General features: G+C 52.7%; 1 protein-coding gene across 10 annotated transcripts in view; it reads right to left on the bottom strand.

Moving 5' to 3' along the window:
- The window catches only part of PTPRF (protein tyrosine phosphatase receptor type F), a 364,428-nt gene that overhangs the window by 43,317 nt on the left and 301,468 nt on the right, over positions 1-19,643 (bottom strand). For 4 of the 10 annotated variants that reach the window (XM_082766651.1, XM_082766653.1, XM_082766649.1 and 1 more), the window contains 6 exons: positions 14,948-15,253; positions 12,022-12,215; positions 5,906-5,932; positions 3,758-3,875; positions 901-1,479; positions 171-268 (listed from right to left, as the gene is read on the bottom strand). In XM_082766651.1, the coding sequence (XP_082622777.1) occupies positions 171-268; positions 901-1,479; positions 3,758-3,875; positions 5,906-5,932; positions 12,022-12,215; positions 14,948-15,253 (1,322 nt within the window). The remainder of the gene's footprint in view (positions 1-170; positions 269-900; positions 1,480-3,757; positions 3,876-5,905; positions 5,933-12,021; positions 12,216-14,947; positions 15,254-19,643) is intronic. The other 6 variants (XM_082766656.1, XM_082766654.1, XM_082766655.1 and 3 more) reach the window with 6 other exon arrangements.

The raw sequence follows: 19,643 nt of genomic DNA, 5'->3' as shown, positions 1-19,643 counted from the left end.
TACCTAATCTGGGCTCTGCAAGATGCCAGACTAGCAACCGACGTGACCTTGCTCTGCTGCTCTCTTGCCTGATGGCCTGAAAACACCACGCAGTAGGTCAAGGTGCTGCTTTCCACTGCCCTGCTCGCTGCCACAGGAGGAGCTCCCTGTCCTCTGCATCCCACCCTTACCTTAAAAGGCACTGCAGATTTATAGGAGTCAGGCACTTCCCAGCTCAGCAGCACAGACGTTTTCATGACGGCGTTGACGCGGAAGTTCTTAGCAAACACTGAAATGAAAAACAAGATCTTTGAGCACTGTAAGGCCAAGCCAGGAGGGAGCCAGGCAGCAGCTCAGCTCCAAGTCTCTCTTTGTCTAACTTAGCAGCAGAGGTCGGAGAGTTCAGCTACAGCAGAGAAGTGAGATATGAGGAGAAAAGAGCAGCAGCCTTTTACCAAGTCCCAGTCTCCAGTGGAGTTTCCATTTTTCACTATACTTTCCAGCATCACAGAAAGGGAGCCGTCGGCTGAACTGTAGCCTTCTCTTCCCCCCTTTGCTCGCGCTCTGCTGGCCCTTTGCCATGATCAAAAAGCAGTGGTGCTCAGGTACTGGATCTGCAGATGATCCTACCCAGCTGTCTGCACCAGTTTGAGCAAGAGCCTTTCATGTACAGATAAAACAGCAAAGTGTGCCTGTGGAGCGATGAAGGCAATTAAGCTACCACCAACTCCCCCCCAAAACGACAATTTTAAGGAAACCTTCACTGAGCCTCCCCTTGCTGAACTACTTCTACGCTAGGGAGCCACACGGTACCTGATCTCATTACGCAGAGCCAAGGGAAGCGCAGCCTCATGAATGAAAGCAAAGGTCCCTGTCCTGGAGCCAGAGATTGCTGTTAGGGCTTGTTAGAAGGGCACTTACCTTGCTCGACAGGCATGGTCCGGGACTGGATGCTGGGGCTGAGCGGCCCAACCCCCTTATTGGTGCGGGCCCTCACTTTGATGTCGTAAGTGGTATCGGGCTTCAAATTCGTCAGAGTGATACTTGTGTCCTTGGTGATGTTAACGATGTCCTGCTGGCTATTTATGTCTCTGTATACCACTGTGTAGTTGACAATCTTGCCATTTCTTTCTGCCAAGACTGGGGGGTCCCATGCAACCTCGGTGGTGGAAGTGGTGAGGCCCACCACGCGCAGGTTCTGCGGGAAGCCACTGGGCACGTCTTCTGCCGTGGTGATCTCCTTCTCAAACTCCTCTCCCGGACCGGCTCTGTTCTTGGCGGACAGCTTGAAGAGGTACGTGGCCCCCTTGTGCAGATTGGTCACAGTGTAGTGATGGTCCCTCTTGCCGAAGTCTATCGTGTTCATCTTTTCCTCATCAAGACGTCTGTACTGCAGCCGGTAACCCAGCAGCTCCCCTACCATCTCCTTGGGTGGGTGCCACTGGATGAGGGCTGTGTTCATGGCTGTCGTGCTAATCATCATGGTGGGCTTCCCCGGGACTGCAACATAAACACACAATGACCATCTGTAGCCTGGGAGGAGGGGGAGGAAGGACAGCTTCCGTGCTGCTCAGTCCGTGAGGATTGAGGAAAGTGGGAAAGTTCAGACAACAGGGTGAAGAGGACGACAGACAATTCACACGGATAGAGGCAGACTGACCCTAATCCGGTGCCGAGGGAAGCTGGAGCCAGCCAGCTCTTGGCTGCCATTTTCCCATGCGCTGCCATCTAAACAGGCAATAAATCCAGCCATGTCCAGCCCCCAAAACCATCCCCTTTTACAGGAAAGGTTTAAGGTACCTCAAAGCATCACATTTATCTCAGAGAAGATCTGAATCCCGTGCTCCTACTCAGTGGTCTTCAGACACTCCAGCTAGTGCACAGCACCAGGCCACGCTGGCCCCAGCGCAGTTCGACAACAGACACACAGAAGCCCACGTCCAGCGCCCTGGTCTGTCTGGAGGAAGACTAATTTCATCCTGAAACCTTGCAGTTTTACCATCTGCAGAGGCAGTAAGCGGAGCTGGGCGGGCTGTTTGCCATCAGAACACATTTTGGTTTAGCTGATGAACAGATTCGAGATGTCAGTGCCGATGTGAGAGGTGAGCACAAGCGTTCCATGGGATTTTTGGTTATGCTGAGCAAGTCAAGGGGTGTTGCCGTCATGGGTTAGGAACTGATGGCTTTAAATTGATGGTTTAATACCTTGATCTCCTTCAGTTTAAAAAAGGATGCGTCTTCACTCCACATCAGCTCAGATTTGTAAACAAATCAACTGATAGGGAAGATACTCAGAATCAAAGGGATGGGGCCACGGATATGAAAATGAAAATGGGATTGTAGCCAAACCTGGCTAAATACCCTTGCACAGTTTTGAAACATTTAAGCCCAGAGATGAGCACAAGAGAAACACGTATTTGATGGAATTATGCTTCAATTTTGCCATCAGAGGGCGATACCAACACTCCCCTTTGAGGTCAAGCCTGCAGATGAGCCAGTACAAAGGCAGCTCTGGGGGTGGTTTTGTAGGTATTTAAGACACACAATTAAATTTCCACTGCCAGTGCCATCCTCCTTGCACTCATAATACAATGTCTAACAGCAGCTAGTGCTATGGGACACGTTATTTTCAAAGTTGATTCAAAATATTAACTTTAAATGTACATCATAACATTGGAAGACTCACCGTGGTTTACAGTGCAACACTGGGATGTTTAGGAAGCTTTTCCTGTTCATAGGACAGCTGTAGCAATTTGATGAACAGAGCATACATCATGGTGAGGCACAAGGGAGTCAGCATTTGAGACTGTGACAGTGGAAACTACCTCTGGAGCTCCCTGTATGCAGCACGGAGGAGATGGCAAGCTGTTCCTTGTTTAAAGGCACCAGGAACAAACGCTCTCAGTTTGCACAAGCTGCATTCCCACAATAACAAGCGGTAAGTACCATTCCTGTGGCCGGTGTGACAAGCAGCAGGATTATCATTTGTAGGACAGGTCTAGTGAGTGGGAAATCGAGGACAAGACAATGAGAACTAGCTGGTGCCACCGCCAAAGGCAAGCTTGACAGCATCCGGAGGAAAGCACCTGATGAACTCCTGGGTGCCCCTGCTCCTGGCCGAGGCTCCTGTGTTGCATTAGGCACAGGGTACACGTTTCTACTCAGACAGCAGAACTGAACTGGCTGGGATCACCAGACCTACAGGTTGTGTCTGCAGCACTCCTACAGCAGGATTTGTTGCGTTCCAGATTTTACCATGGCTCTAGGAGCAAGTTAGCTGAGCTATATACGGCAGGGAAGGCAGAGGTAGCAATGGCTGGGGGGGAGCTGAGAAGTGCCTCTGAGGAGCCCTCCGTGCCTGCAGCCATCCCAGGCAGCGCTGCAGTCACCACAGGAAGCAAGAAATGGCACTCGCCTAACTCCTGCCGCAGCAGGGACAAAATGAGGACAGGCTGTGACTCCAAAGCTGAGGGAGGGCCTGGACTTTTAGATTTCCTCTTCCCAGGTCTCTGGACTACGCAGATGAGCTCAGACCCATGAGCTCCACTGCTCTCTTGCGGGCCCTGGCAGCGTCCATCTGTTTGCTGCACTTTGCTCGGGTGATCCATCAGCAAAGCCTGTAAGGAAGGGCTGGAGATCCCAGGAGCATGCACCTCGGCAGCACCTCCAGCCCTCTCGCTTCCTCCTGCACAGGTGCCGTGGCCGTACTCCCCGGGCACCTCCCGGGAGGTCTCACCACCACCCCTGCAAGGCTGCGGTCCCTGCTCCCCACGCTCACCTGCCCCTGTGGTGGTGATGACTTTGGGCTTGCTGCGGGCGCCGTCTCCTTTGGTGGTGTAGGCAGCGACGGTGACGGAGTAGGTGGTTTCTGGCAGCAGGCCTCCAATGACCGTCTCCTGGGAGCGCGTCCACGAGGCGGCGAAGAGGCAAATGAGAAGAGCAAATCCCCATTACCAGAGTGAGCGGAAGGAGGGTGCTGGGGTCAGTGTCTCCAACAGCCACACACGGGCATGCTCACTGGCACACACTCATGCACAACACCCAAGCACACACGTCTCGCCCCGCTGGCACCCCCATGGAGCCAACCAGCGGGAACTGCCACCGCTCCACCACTCACCTGCCTCACCTCACCCTGTCTCTAACTCGGCCCTCCTGGGGACCCACGAGCAACCTGTGCACAGGAAAAGGGAATGGCCTAACCCCCATGCCCTAGAGACAGCCCCCCATGAAGGCAGACCGGGCCGGGGATGCAGCCACCCCACACAGAGTAAGAGGACCGTGGAGCTGTGAACCAGAGCAGAAGCCAGTTCAGCCAGCTGTGGAAACCTCGTGGGGGCTCGTTTGGGGATTTTTGAGGTTGTGTCTTGCAGCAGAGCCGCGGGGAGAGCAGCAGGGCAAGGCAGGCAGCAGTGAGCTCGGGGAAGGAGCACCTGCAGTGCCGCTGCACCACGTTCGCCCTCCCCGCCGGGCACGGCAGGGACAGACGGGGTCAGCACGAGGCACTGGCAAGACCCGAGGGAAAACCCTGCGCTGTGGGAGGTCTGAGAGGAGGAGGCAGGGCACTGGCATCCTCACATGCTCTGGCTTCCTCTGGGCAGGAGGAGGGCACGGCTCCGCACCTCAATGCGAGATCAAAGCGCAGAGCCTGCTCCTCCCTCCTGGCCTCCAGCGGCAGCGTGGCTTGTGCCAAGCTCGGCTGGCCAGGCCCAAAAAGCTGCGAGCACAGCAGCTCTCCGCAGCTCCCCCTGAAGGGCCTTCAGCTGGGGGTGCTGTGAAAGGGACTGGGACCATTAAAACTAAGGACAAGGGCCCTGCGGTGGCTCCCAGAGCACAGCCAGTCTCCCAGCACTCACTCGCACAGACACCCACGCCGTTAAAGCTGTTGATTTCCAGTCGGTGCTGCTGGTTCAGGTTTCCCTGCCCAGGCTTACTCATCAAAATCACCCTGTTACCATTGCGGAACCAGCCAGCCCAGAGGAAAAAAAAAAAATCAACAAGCACCAACAAGAACCCCGCCAAAATCACCGTGTGAACCAGAGTCCCGTCCCACCTCCGCCCCTGCAGCACCGTGTGTGCGGGTGAGTGGACACCCAGCCCGATCGGTGCCAACGGGCCCGCGGGGGAAGCACTCACACAAAACCTGCAGACTCTGAACATCCCAAGAGAATTCACTCCTCCCAAATCCATGCAAAGAGGAATTCACACGCAAAAGCATGCCACCGGGAGCAAAGCAAGCGAGCTGGGAGGAGGGGAAGAGAGACGAGGGATGGAGGAAAGAAGGTCTGATCGCCTCGTGTAAACACAGTGCTGGCATGACAAAGACACTCCAAGCGCGGCTCTCCCCTGGAAAGCAGGAGGAGAAATGCTTCGTGCCGGGGAAGCTCACAGCAGGGCACGTAATTGAATTGCTGACTCTAAAAAGGTCATTTTCGAGTTTGTTCCTCCAATTTTATATTTCAAAATTATGTGGGAAAAATTGGATTTAACTGTTTAAATGTGATTGTTTTCTTATTACGATCTGTGTTTCAGCCAAAGGTCATGGTTGAGAGTGTAGGTTATTTTTCATGACTACAATCAATGTGCTTTAAAGATTATATATCTAATTTTACTGTGTGACTCGGTGGGCCAACTGCTGCAGAAAGTCGGATGCACCTCCTGAGTCGATCACTTGAGCCTGCCTAAAACTGCACTGCAACAAGCTGGAAATACAGATTATGGGAAATGTCAATTGCTTTTCTGCATTTAGTAGCAATCTAAATGCCAATTTTCTCTGGATTTGCTGCTTGTGGAAGGTTTCACAATGTAACTCTCCAGCCTCATTAAGGGAGTGAAAGGGATGTTTTGACAGCACTGTGTCTACAAAATTCACAAATCGATTTACCAAACCCCTCTTTTCCAACCTGGAATACACACAAGTGGTACTTACATGGTCGACGGAGTCCTCAGCTCTCCACTGATGGGGGAGAAAGGAAGGAGGAGAGAAAAATGGAGACACAGAATTTTAAGGGGCAACGTGTAGGAAGGGGATGACAATGACGACGACGACAGCAGGGGTTAGCAGGACTGGGTGGGGGGATTATAACACTTATACGCAGAGGGTCGCTTGGCACAGGCTGTGCCAAGGGAAGGAATGGGACAGAGCAATTTTCTACATGCTGCTAGCCTGCGCGGCAGGTCTGAGATCATTCACACAAATGGGGGCAAGGAGCTTCCTTCCCATATCGATGGTGAGATCACCACTTCCTAACTTTGCAGTCGTTTCCCTTTCTGGCTTTGGTTGCACTTTTCTGCCTCTTCCACCAGCAGGAGAAAGAAAGGACAAGACTCTGGGGATCAGGGTTGCCTCACAAGCGGCAGCACTCACAGTTTTGTGGGCTGATCCCCAGTTTCTGTCCCAGTGATCCTCCAGCCACCATCTCTCGTTAAAAACTAGAGACTTCAACACACAAAACCCGCCAGGGACTGTCTGCTGGGATGTACCAATATGACCTTTACAGACCTTCAAGAAAGTGCTCTGGGGACCTCAGAAAACTGAGAAGGGTCATCTTCTGGAAACCATGAGGCTGAGATCTTACCCAGAGCTCCACACTAAGCTGTTCCTCTCCAACAGCGCCGCATGGCTTGGAGCAGGGCTACCACTGATGCCCGTACCAAGGGAACAGCTCCTCGCTCCCAATTACATGGCATCACAGCAGCAAACAGCAAACACTCATCTGGCAAGAGCAGCCCTGCAGGTAAGACTTCTACACAAAACATTTCCCAGTAAAAGATCACGTGGGATCTCAGCCATGGCAGCTCAATTATGGCTCTGGAGAGAGACCATGCAGGTTTCTGATGGGATTTGGGGTTATAAGGCATCAAAACTGAGAGGCATGCCAGCAGCATGGTTCTTTGCGGTTCATGCACCAAAGGGAGGTTTGCAGAGATCACAGAGAGCTCTCTCAGCCAAGGTGATGCGTTACATCTCAGGTTACTGAATCTGCCTGGAGGAAGCACCGGTCGATGGGTTCAAGCACGGAGATGAAAGTGGAAGATAGGTATTATTGCCCCTGACTCACAGTGTGAGCCTTGGCAAGCCCTGCACTGAGCCTGAACCGCCAGCTGTGAAATGGCGCTCAGATCCCGACTTTCTCAGGACACTGGGAAGCCCAGCTAATGCTGCTGAAGTGCCTGGGAACCTGCTGATGCTGCGGAAGTACTAAATGGTATTAAAGCTACAAGTTGTCTTTTGTACTCAGGCTATTTGAGGTGGCTTTCACAGGCTGGAGCTTATCACAGTGGTAGAGAACTCTCCTCAGAAGTAAAATACATGGCATGCCTTCAAAATATTTGCTACTTCATTTTCTGAATTCACAAAGAAGCAGCTATGGGAGAAATGCTCCTCTAAGATTTTCTTACAGTTCACTTATTTCATGCCATACGACTGCAAAAGAATTGTCCTGCTAAGCCATCTTCAAATTTAATTTCAGCAAAGAGGTCAAGCTGTCCCTGAAGACTTCCTATAAAGTCAAAAGTCAAAGCCCTGACTGACCACTGTTGTCCCCAGAGGTCCCCTTTTTAGCACCTTGGTGTTATTTCCAGTGTTGTGTGCTCAGCTGAACCCAAGCCACTGCCGATGTCCTACCTACACCGGCCACCCCACCCCACGGCCAACAGCCACGTGCTCTGCCCTGCTATCTACAGCCTGAAAAAAATCTTGCTACAGGAAGGACGTGAGGCCTGGTGGCTCTTTCCCCCAGAAGGACACTGCTGCTCCAACACTGTTCCTGGTGGACGATGGCCGTGTGGGTGGTGGCACCCCGAGCTGCCCCACTGCTGTCCACGTTTAGCTCCAGCAGCAGACGCTGATGCCCCACTGCAAGGAAGAGCAAGGCCACCTCACCTTGCAGCTTTCACACCGCAGCAGGGGGATTATTATCCACCAGGATATTAGGCCAACGTTTAATGTTCAGACTGTGTTTGCTCCGATGTTTCAGTGGCCTTTAATCTTGTATCAGATCAGAGTGCAGAGAAACACCTTGAGGTCTGTGCTGGAGGAGTAACAGTGAAAAGCCAGGCCTGCATAAATAGCCTGATATAAATTCAGTTTCATTATGAAAATATCATCTGCGGATCAAAACATTTCCTTCCTAAACTTGCTCAATTGCTTCTTAAATGCTTAAGATTGGTCAGTAAGACAAATTGATCTGAAAGGCCCAGGAGCTGTCATAAAAAGAATTCCGACAGTGCTGTGCGCATGAGGCAGGATGGCTCAGGGAAGTGCTAAAGCTAACAGTCTGTATTTATGGCAGCTGCAATGCCTTAACGTTTCATTTTACACTTCAACACCACACAGTATAGTCATGTCTCACCAGGGAACGGCTGTTTTCCCTGACCATGGCTCTTACAAAAGACAGACTCCAGCCCTCTTGAGCAGCCCCAGCTAAGGGATGCAGATATTGGGTTTTCCTGCAGATCCTCCTCTCTGCTTCAGCGACCGTGGTGCAACAGTGAAACTCCAGATGCAAGCTCAGGGCGCTGAGCCTGTTGGATATGGAGAAGTCTGTGGGCTCCACAACTTCTTTGTCCATTACTGCAATGCCTTTTGGATTGTGCCTTTCAGTTTTGCTCCGCTCAGGAAGCAGGGTGTATCTCACCTCCGCACCTAGGTGCGCAGCAGGAGTTGTTCCAAGCAGATCCTGATAAGGATCCCTGACTAGCACCCAGCAAAAGGGGGAGGCTGTAAATTCCTCTGTGTTACGCCTGGGGTGGGCACTGCCCAGGGAAAACAGGAGTCTCTGCTTCCCATCTTCTTTGATCTCATTCCAGCAGCTTGAAGTGCTTGCCGTTACCTCTTCCTGCTCTTCTGGTGGGACGTGCATTCAGTCTCCACGCTGGATGGAGAAGTGCCACCTGCGAAGACCACACAGTCTTCCCAGAAACCTGCAGTCCTTCTTGTGGGCTGCATACATCTCCCCTGCTACAACTCTGCAGGGAGGAGGAGGTGGCAGGAGTCTCTCCACAAAACCAGACCTCCAGCTGTATCCAGCCAGCTCCCAGCAGGTGCCACAAAGTCGAGGGTAGGGGAGAAAGCACGCCCCAAAGATGTTCCACTCTGGGATGAGGATAAGCAGGCTGGGAGCAGGACACAATGATCCAACACCTAGATTCACACCAGGTTTAGCTGCTTGCCTTGGAGGGCGCAAATGAGCGGCAGGGCTCAGCCCTGCTCCTTCCAGAGGCGCTCTCCGTGCCGGGATGATCACAGCCAGGAACCTGCTCCTACAATGACAAGATGTGAAGGAGACCCAGGGCACAGAAACAAACCTTCTGCCATTGCCTGTCGTGGGACTTGGCTGAGCCACGACGGCAGGGGCTGCAGGAGGTGGTGTGGGTGGGACACTCGCTGTCACTGGGTGCTCCTCCCCAGGAAACAGCCACTTCTGCTGGTCCATGAGTCTGTCCGTAGGAGTGAGAGCTCAGGCTAGAAGGCACACAGAAGCCTGATGGAGGTCATCAGTCACAGCCGTAGAGAGGAGTGAGGAGCCTCAGCTCTATCACAGGACCTTCCAGATAGCTGATTATTCTCCCTAGGCAGGAGGCTGCAAAATAAATGTGATCTCTCCAGCACCAGGGCCCCCACTTCACTGCTGATGGTTGAATCCTTTCCGCTCCACTGGTTTTGAAAACTGAGAATCTGTATTATCTGCATAGCTAACATCTCCATTCCCTTTTCTTCTTCCTTTCATCTTCGTTTACTCTCTCTCTATTTCTCATCTTCAATCATCAAAAATCACGAGTCAGCTTTAATACCAGTGTCTTCGTACCATCTGCAGGAAGCAGATTATGTGGTATACATACCTCCTCAGCATCAGCAGACAGCCTGTCTGGGCACGAGGAGGGGTTCTGCCTACGTGTCCCGAGAATTTCTGCTCTGACCCCCCATTTTCAATCAGTTTAATTATCTCCCTGTACATCAGTTTAAATGTTAGGAATATTTATGAGTACTGAACAGGACTCCATTACATCCCGTGACCTTCAGGGACAGGTGTACCAGTCAGTCTTTGTTTGCTTCCATTGAAAATACCTCTGGCTGTTGGCAAAGACACGTGCTGCTGTACTAAAAGATGGCAGCTCTCAGAGGGTTCTTCAGCTTCTGGAGCAGATGCATTTCACCACAAGCACAGGTCATGCCTGGCTTCTCGCTCTTTCAGGAAATGAAGAGCTCTTCTGCCAAGCCAGTGAAACCTCTTCCCTGCAGGGTCATCACTAGTTTATCCCACGAGCGACGTGACTCCTTCACAGCAGTCACTTCTGTGCAACTGTCTCATGGCCTTCGCTTCCATTCAGGAATTTCAGCAGATGCACTCAGCACAGTGTATGCCAGCACATAAATACTGCAGCAATCGAGGACTTTCCCACATAAATTCACCAAATATGAAAGACTGCTAAGTGGTTTGACAGGACAGGAAACTTCAAGCAACTCGCCTCCTTGATGACAACTGCACACACTCAGAGCCATGCAAAATCCAGCAGTCCTTGGGAAGTTTCTGGCTCTGGTACATTAGTGGCTCTGCACATTAGCGTGGGGTTCCTTCCTCTCTCCAAAATGCATATGAGTAAGGAATGAAAGCAGAACTGGCTGGGCAAGCATAAAATATGTGAAAACACCATCAAGAACACTGCCAGCTTTACCCACCTACGCTTGAGACCAACCCATTAACTCCAAACTCCAGCTGAACAACAAAGCACCATTTGTTCCAACAACATGGAAGATTATATCCTCCTGGAATAAGTATAGGGCAGCAAGTAGCTTTTCTAATGATTAAAATAAAGCAACATCTGAAACAAACAGAGATGTGCCCCAGATAACACTGCGAGGACCCTTACAGCATTTTCTCTTTAAAGTTTTCCCTTTCCACGTTATTACTGAGTTTTATCCTGCAGAATATGAATGGGGAGTAAAGCCGCCTCTGTGCGCTGCACTCCCCGCTGACAAACGTATAAATGATTCACAGCTGCGTTCAGGAGATAGATCAATTAATCGTTGCAGCTCTCCAGTATTTATATTGGGCATCATTCAAGCAAGCCAGCTCTGAATCGATTACTCGTCGCTTCCAACAGCAGCAGATCCTGTACTTCATTTATACCATTATCTTTGTTGAGAACAGCACGGGTCGTGCACGACGAAGGACCCTTGCTCCAGAGAGGAGTTGTGTATCATCACAGGGCACCAAAAATTTCCCGGGACTCTGGGAAAGAGGCTAGTACCCTTTCTGGGGTCTGAACAGAGCCCATAACCATGCCTGTAGCTCTGGGTGGGAATGGGGCCCTGGCTAAGTGCCAGTGAGGTACCCAGGAGACTGCATGAATACGAGCAGAGCGTGGTATCAGGATGGCAGAAGGTGAAGCTGTTTACAGGCGATGTGGGCCTGAATCTCACCACTTTTTCTTTCAGCCTTTCCTGGACTCAGGTGGCTTCTCTTCAGTTTGGTTTCAAGAAGCAGTTCAAGGTCAAGTCCCTGCCTAGCACCAGCAGGAGGGAAGGGAAGCTCTGCTGAGCCATGCCAGGGCTGCCCAGCCTGGCAGCTGTCCCCACCTGAGGGTGCCCAACTACCCCATGCGTCCCACGGGCAGGCAGCACCCCACGGGCTCTGCCCAGAGAGGGGCTTTGCTCTGCACACAGTCAGCAGCACGAAAGCAGCAGAGCTGAGGCTTATTTACAACTCTCCAAAGGGTTATAACCTGACCAGCGAAACACAAATTGCTCCAGCTGGAGTCTGCACAGGATGAGGCAGGCAGAGAGAGGTACACGTGGGAGAAGGGGGAAGAGAGGAGCATCACCCGATACATCATCTTTCCTACAGCAGCTTTTTCCTGAGTAAACTTTTTACCAGTTTGCAAGCCACGGTCTGTGGATAAACTGCTCGCCCCGCTCAGGCAGGGCTGTGTCCCACGCTGCAGAGCTGCAAGGGGCAGCCGAGAAATGCTTGGGCCCAGCCAGCCCAGCCCTCCGCAGAGGGAAGGTGCCATGCCCACCAGCCCGCAGTCCCCGTGCCGTACCTGTGCCTCCGACAGCATGACGTCCTTGATCACTGGCTGCCCTCGGGGCTCGTTGTTTTCCAGCTTCACGTACGTGACCTGGTAGCCCCGGATCTGCCCGTGCTGCTTGTTGGAGATGGGCAGCTTCCAGCTCACCCGGATGGCGGTCGAATTCACAGACTCCACCTCCACCTTTCGTGGTGGGGCACTGGGCACTGTAACACACACGGGATGGACACTTAGCAGGCACCACGCAACTGCTGTCAGCCAGCTCTTACTCCTCTGCTACCTTCCCTCTGCCTCATTGCAAGGATGACCCTGCTGGCACGAGTCCCCTGCACCTGCCCGGGAGGTCGCACTGCGGTTTTCCAGTGTGGCCATAACCCTGACCCTGTCCCAGCGCTTCTGCTGCTCTCAGTGGGAAAGAGCAGGGCTGCGATATGCACCAATACCCCTGTAAGAGCAGCTGTGCCAGATCAGATTCATTTCTTGTCCCCCAGCAGTGGCCAGAAGCAAAGAGCAATACAAGAATATAAAGAGTATGGTAACCACCTGCAGCTCAGGGTGCCCCGAAGCGGAGGCAGGGGTTTTGAAGCCCTTTTTGCATCCTGCCTGTCACTGCACACCTCCTCCTCTCAGATCCCCTTGCGTACATCTAAACGCAGTCCAGCAGCCCCAGGTAGCACGACTGGGTGCTGAGCCTGCCTCGCGGGCAGCCCTGGTACCTGCCACCAGCCAGAGCACGTGCATGCTCATCCCCTGCGACAGCAAGAGGTTAATGAGGAGGAAAAGCACCATCCTAAAACAATAACCCAGAGCTCAGAGACAGCAGTCACTGAACTCAGACAGATAAAGGGGCCTGTGGGGATTGTGACAGCTCTAGGGACTGTATTTCATGCACGGCTAGCTGAATGCTTTTTGATAATAAAATGAAAAATTACACTGCCCAGAAAATATCAATTTTCTTGCAAGGTGAGGCCCGTTTAAAAATATATTTATACCGTATTTACCATTTGGAAAAATTACCTCCTTATTACTTTTTGCTCTTGCATCGACTGTGACAAAAATGTCAATGCTAAAAAATTAGCCTCTTGGCTGCTCCTGGAGAGCTGCTGCCTCCAGAAGCGGCTGGGCGCGGAGCTGTGCGCTCCCTGCAGAGGGGAGGGCTGCCAGCAGAGTGCCCAGCACCCCGGCGAGGCGCCTGGGCTCCATCCTCACACCTCTGCTGCACGTCTCCTTCCACCTCCCAGCACCCAGGAAAGTCCAGGGGTTTGGAACCCCCTCCGCCCCAATTCTCCACGCAGCAAGAAACAATCAGTATTAGATAATTAGGGATGGATAGCTGACAAGCAGACATAATGAATGCTGCTATTTCGACCAAGTAGATGGGGAAGAAACAGCTACCCAGCAGGTACGTGCAGTTTTTAAGCCGCAGGGCAATTCATTATTTTCCCCAGATGTCCTTCTTAATTGTACGTAATTAAATAAAATAGAGAAAGGAGGAATGGAGCATTTTAGCACTGTGAGGCTAGCCCAAGATACGGGAATGGAGGGGGCTGTGCTTGAGTAGTTACCTCCTCCCGGCTGGAGCAGCCTACGCTGTAATCCAGCTCACTTAGCGCAGTGACCTTGGACAAGTCGCAGGGTTTTCCTGTCCTAGCAAGGCACCTGCCCCCATGCACAGCCAGGAGCCCGAGCAAAAAGCAAGATCCTCCCTGAGAACCACAGGGAAGCTGTGTGTCAAGCTCTGCTGCCACGAGAAGGTGAGAGGCCGTGGCAGGACATGGTGCAGGGACGCTGTGGGGACATGCAAAGTGTGTGTGAGCAGCCCGGCGTTTCAGGGCACACCGTCCCACTGCAGGAGGGGAAGTCGCCCTGTTATGGGAGGCGTACGCTGCATCCCAGACCCAAGAGGGCAAGTTCAATTTGTTTTCAGACGGCAGTTTAGCATTTCTCATTCCTTTAGCGTGGCTACCTATTGAGCATCAGCGTGGCAGAGGGATGTGAAATCACTCCTGACAGCTGAGCTGGAACGTCCAACCCCAGTGCCCAAAAACTGAGAGCGCTTGCTGCGACATTTCTGGGGTAGCAGCTTCCCCTGGGCTACAAGTCTGCAGAAGGAGAGCTGAAGCAAACAATGCAGGCAGCAGGAGACACACAGATGTGTTTGCCAGCCCAGGCATGCCGTCAGCCAGCATTCCCAGACACCGCTTCCAGAGCCACCGAGACGAGGGGGACAGTGGCAGTCCATTTAGGGGAACCGTAACACGTCTGGTTTCAATTTGCTACTGCCTGGGCAATGCAGAGATCATCCTTTCTTTGCCTGGATGGTGCGCCTCTTTCTCCTCCCATTAAATCTGCAGCTTCTGGGGTCAGCGTGAAGCCATGGAAGTTCCTACTGTCACCCTGAGCTCTGGCACTTTCAAAGGAAATGGCTTAAGTCATGATGACATAACTGACAGCCCTGCTAATACAAAGCAATTTCTCTTTAAAGCTGTCATTTCCAGTAAAGTGCTCTGTACATGCGATATTCTGACTCTTGAGCGGAAGAGCAGATTTATATAAGCTGTGGCTTGCCTGGAAGCCGGGGCGGGAAGCAGCTTTCCTGCGATATCTACAAGTTTCAAATGGATTTCATTTCTCCTTCTTAGTTTGCTGGATTTCAGGTCAACAAGTAAACTTTAAGTCCTGCTCTCACAATGCGAGAAGCCTTTGGCTGGCAGAGCTCACGTTGCCTTCAGGAAAAGGGAACTCACCACCATACAGCACCGGAAAGCCAAAGCACCGTGACGCCTTCACGTGCTGCCTGAAGCAGCCGACCAAAGCACTGCTCCCAGCAGCACTGCCAGGGATCACATCCCCACTCCCTCTCCCCTCTGCAAACACCTCATTTAGGGCAGCACTGGTCACCCCGGGGCAGCTGAGGGAGCAGTTCGGTAACACCTACCATCCTCGTCAGTGCGCACGTGCACGGGGATGCTCTCCGGTCCTGGCCCCACATCGGTGTGAGCCCTTACCCACACCTTGTACTCGGTCCATTTCTCCAGGTCCTTGATCTCCCAGCTGGAGTGCTCCCGTCCAATGCCATCCACCACATGCTTGGTGCTGTCATCTCCTTCCACTGCCTGGTAGGCAATGGAGTACTGGGTGATGACCCCATTGCGGCTCTGGGCAGGCGGCGGCACCCAACTTACCCGGATGGTGGTGGAGCTGGTGCTTACACACTCGACTTCTTGGGGTGGGGCGGAGGGGGCTGGGGATAAATAAATGAAGGAAGTGGGGAGATGAAGGGAAATGAGTGGAAGGACAAACCAAAATGCACAGGGAACTTTTACCCAGCCAACTGAGCACCGAACGGATGCACAAAATGCAGCCAGTAGCTTCCTGGATGTCTGCCTGCCTTCCTTGGGGGTCACCAAAGATGGCACTGGGGCAATTTGTATTTGAAGGCCCGATGAACAGCATGGGGCCAGAAATGCTCTTCTGCATCAGGGAACAGCTTCTCCCAGTGCAGTTCTGGACACTGACTTTACAAGCAGCAAATAGGAGTAAAGGGAGAGAGAGAGACTGGTAAGGAGAAGGGAGATGCTCTCAGTGAGGATCTGAAGCAGATGGAAGCCAGAAGAGGCAGGAAGCTACAGAAGGCAGGAATGGCAGAAGGAGAAGCTCACACACCAGACTGCACAAAAGCCCGCTCCCAGACAAGTGAAGGAAACAACAGAGGGCAGGGAAGGCGGGTGGCTGAGGCTGGCTGGGGTGCGCCCAGGCAGAGTTTGAAATCCCGACTGTCAGCAGCGAGCAGCAGCTCACCCAGGAGGGAGCCAGGCGCCGGGCACAACCAGGAGGTAGCACGGGTGTGCTGCTCTGCACGGGTGCCTTGTACCTGCGACTGGCTGCTTCGTGCCTCCCAAACTGGCTACCTGCCTCGGCAGCTTGCTGGAGAAGGTAGGCAGGTCTTGATCCCTCCCAGGTGATAAACCACCTGCAGTTTGAGGCAGCTTCTAAGCCCCAGCAGTGCTAACTGACCACAGGGGAGGAAGAGCATTTGGGCAGTGGATGAGGACCGGTCCTGTCCACACAGCATTGCTGGGAAAAAGAAGTGAAACAAATCTGGGGAACGAGAGGGAGCAGGAAAGGAGAGATGACTGAGGGCTGTGGCAATCTTGCAGCAGGACAATAGCTCTGTAAGGCTGGAAAAGGCACCGAACTGGGCAAGTGCCCTAGGGATGCTCTGTTCCACCCAGTGCCCTGGCAGCATGGGAGCCCTGTCACAGGAGCAGCAGCCCCCTCGTTTGGCCTGGGATGCTACGGAGATGTCACAGGGCCTCCAGTAACAGAGACCCCTGCAGAGGGGTTTGTGTTGTCCAGGCTGCACCTTGCTGCCGCAGGCGGCACTCAAGAGGAGGGGAGCTGTGCTCATGTGTCTATCATGAGGGCAGAAGCCAAAAGAAGGGAAGGAGCCCATGTGGATGTGGAAGGGACAAGGGAGATGGGTGCATCCCTGGGTGCTTGCATGGAAAGCAAGAGCCCTAAGCAGAGAGGGCAGGGCACCAGCATCAAAAAAGCACACACAGTTGTTTCGAAGACATCTGTTGCTACAAAGACATCTGGCCAAGCAATAAGGGAGTACATTAGGCATCTTGCTTTGCCATGGTGAGTGAAGGGCTGCTTTCCCCTTTTCACTGCACCCAGAAACCCAGAAATGCAGGAGGAGAAGCTGGTGCTTCTCCCCATGCTGCAGTCCTTGAAGCCATCAGTGCACCTGAGCTCGCCTTTCGGGGGCACAGGGACAGTCTGGCCTGCCTGCTCACAGGAGAACACAACCTGCATCACCCCGGACAGCAGCAGGGAGCTTAGCTAATTAAAACACCCAACAATTGTGCCTCAGTGTGCTGGGCATGGGATGGCAGTGGAAGAAGATCTGGAAAAGCTGGAGACAACCGGACCTCCAATGCCACCAGTGACCTCTGCTTGCTGGGAACAAGAGCCGCCCGCTTGCAGAGGCAGCTGCAGGCTGCTCATAACCCTCAGTGCCCACTTCTGTGCTCAGGGACTGGGACCCATCCACGGAGCCTGGGAAGAGGAAAGATGGAGGGAGAGTGGGCAGAGCTGGTGCCTGGGCAGAGCTGGGCTGTGGCTGTGGGCTGTGCTGGAGGAAAGAGAAGCCAAAGCCATGTGTGGAAGCAGGCAGTTGTCTTCCTGAGGCACGCAGAGCGGAAACGGCCCTGCGAGCTGGTGTACTGGAAGGGAGTAGGGGTAGAAAACGAATCCTCACACACTTCTGGTTAATCAAATAGAGAAGTGGCAGGGAAGAGAGTAGGAAGATACAGCACCAAAGCAACAGCAAGAGTGAATTCAGGGAAAGAATAAGACAGAGCCTGGTGGCATCCCTCAGAGGGGACAGGTGAGATGTAAGAAGCTTGGCAAGCCTTTCCTTTGCCATTGTCTATAGAGAAGCCTCTCACAGCAGAGACTTGCTCTGGCTTTGGGCCTCCACAGCACCCTTCAGGATGCAGCAGTGAGCTCCTTCTCCAAAATTTTGGCTGGCAGCACGGGCAGGTCAAACGCTGGCTGTTGACTGGGTAAGAGTCACACACATGATGTACAAGGCACAAACTCAGATAAACACTTAAAGAAAGCAAAATAAAACTTGGTAACATAAGCAGGATCAACTTAAAATGTATAAGGAGTGAAGGTGGCCCTGCTGGGGTCAGCAGAGAGCAGGCTGGGTGGCACCCACAGGCACACGGTGCAAGCACTGCCCTCTCCGAGCTGCTCCATCCAGCCTCCCCCCAGCCCTGTGCACCCCTCCAGCCCACCTACTGCTCGTGTTGGGAACAGGCAGCCTCAAATCCACCTTCAGACTTGAAGCGAGAACAGCATGTTAATGGTGAGGCCTGGTGGGCACGGAGCTGCTGCCGCTCCCCTCCTGCAGCACGCTGACTGCCTGAGGTGCTGCAGGCTCCTGGAGAACTCCCCCGTGCTCCTCAGCCCCTCGGAGCAGCCGTGCCCGTACTTTTTGCAGGGTGCCCAGCAGCTAAGCAAGCAGCTTAGCAGGAAAGATGGCCCAGGAGGCAGGTGGGAGGGTGTGAAGGGGCTCTGCACCCCTCTGGCCTTCCTGGACAAACACCCCCACTGCTCCTAAGCAGGGATGCCATGAGAAGAGCCAGCAGCAGCAATGCAGACACCTCCCTCCAGCCCATTAGTGACTCATTATCAATGATGTGCCTCCTGCCTTACCCCTGTCTGGCTTGTCAGGGCCAGGAACAGAGCCTGAAGACAGGCTCTTTGGAAAGCAGGAATCTGTCTGCTCCTGCGGTTCGTGCCCCACCTGAACATGTCATCCTCTGAGATCTAACAGCCTTTCTCAGCACAGCCAGATGGAAGAGCGCAGGAAGGAGGCCAATTTGTAGCTGGGAGCAACAGTCTTCCCAGATTAATAAGTTTTAAGGTCACAGGGGACCAATCCAACCATCTAACACAAGGTGGTGTTAAGTGCAGACCAAAGAATTTCTACCTGGAAGTCATTTGTTGTGCACACAACTTCTGCTGAGCTAGAGCAAAGCTTTTCGAAAGACCTGTTTGACTTTGAGACCCCCAGGATGTAAGAATCCACCCTGCCCTGGGACTCCTCAACCTGCGGTGTGTCAGCCTCACTGAATAGCCCAGGAGTAACTGTCAAGCACTTTTCTTGGAGAATAAAGAGTGCCATTAGAAAGCTTGTCAAGTAGGGGCCTATAAGCCATGACCCAGCTGCTTTTTGGATAAACTGAAGAACTCTGAGGTACATCAGTGTTTTACTGGACAAACCAAGTTATTCCTGTGGCTTTGGGCTGAATCTTTTCCAGCCTGTCCCCATCTCTCTTCCTGAACAGATGTCAGAAGCTACTGCTCCACTGTCCAGTGAAGTGACAACCTTAGAAACAGACCAGTCTGAGATCTCCTGTGAGCAGCCAGCACATGGAGCAGGACGTGGAAAGATGTCCACAAAGCAAAGGCTGCTCTTAGTTGGACTGTTGTGAGCCTGGAGGACTCATTTACACACAAGGCTGTCTTTGATTAACTGTGTTCAAGGATATGAGCATCCACTGATGAAATTGAGAGGCAGAGGAGTTGCTTCAGCCTTTGCCTATCAATACAAAACTTCTGAAACAGGCATACAAATCCCCCTGCTCTGAACTTGTTCTCAATGTTCAAGCATTTATAACTGCTTGATCCGAACCACTCTCCTTTTTCATACCTGTCTATCTCGCAGCACCGAGGCACCATTAGCTCACTTAACAGGGTGCAGGAATCCTTGCGACTGATATGGTAATGAAGCTGAGTTTCCCTCAAAGAGAAGGTCGTTCCAGTACTGAGCAGAGCTGCTCTTCCCTGCCCGAGCTCCCTTTCTAATGGCCGTCTCAGGCTCGCTGCTGCTGTGCATGCCAGCGCCCTCCCTGCAGGGAAGGCTGGCTGCCTTTGCCAACTGCTCACCCCACATGGCTAGTAAATCCCAGACAGACGGTGAAAACGGAAATGTCTTTTTTCCCCTTTTTAATGCTCTTTGCATAATAGCAAGCCCAAAAATCGTTAGTGAAAACGAGCTTATCGCAGGCCCTTTGATAGCCCTAATCTGCTTATGCGCAGCTCTTTGAGCTGCC

This window comes from Aythya marila, assembly GCF_965140915.1.
Source record: "Aythya marila genome assembly, chromosome: 8".
Lineage (NCBI taxonomy): Eukaryota > Metazoa > Chordata > Aves > Anseriformes > Anatidae > Aythya > Aythya marila.
This window is presented reverse-complemented; position numbering and strand designations above follow the sequence as displayed.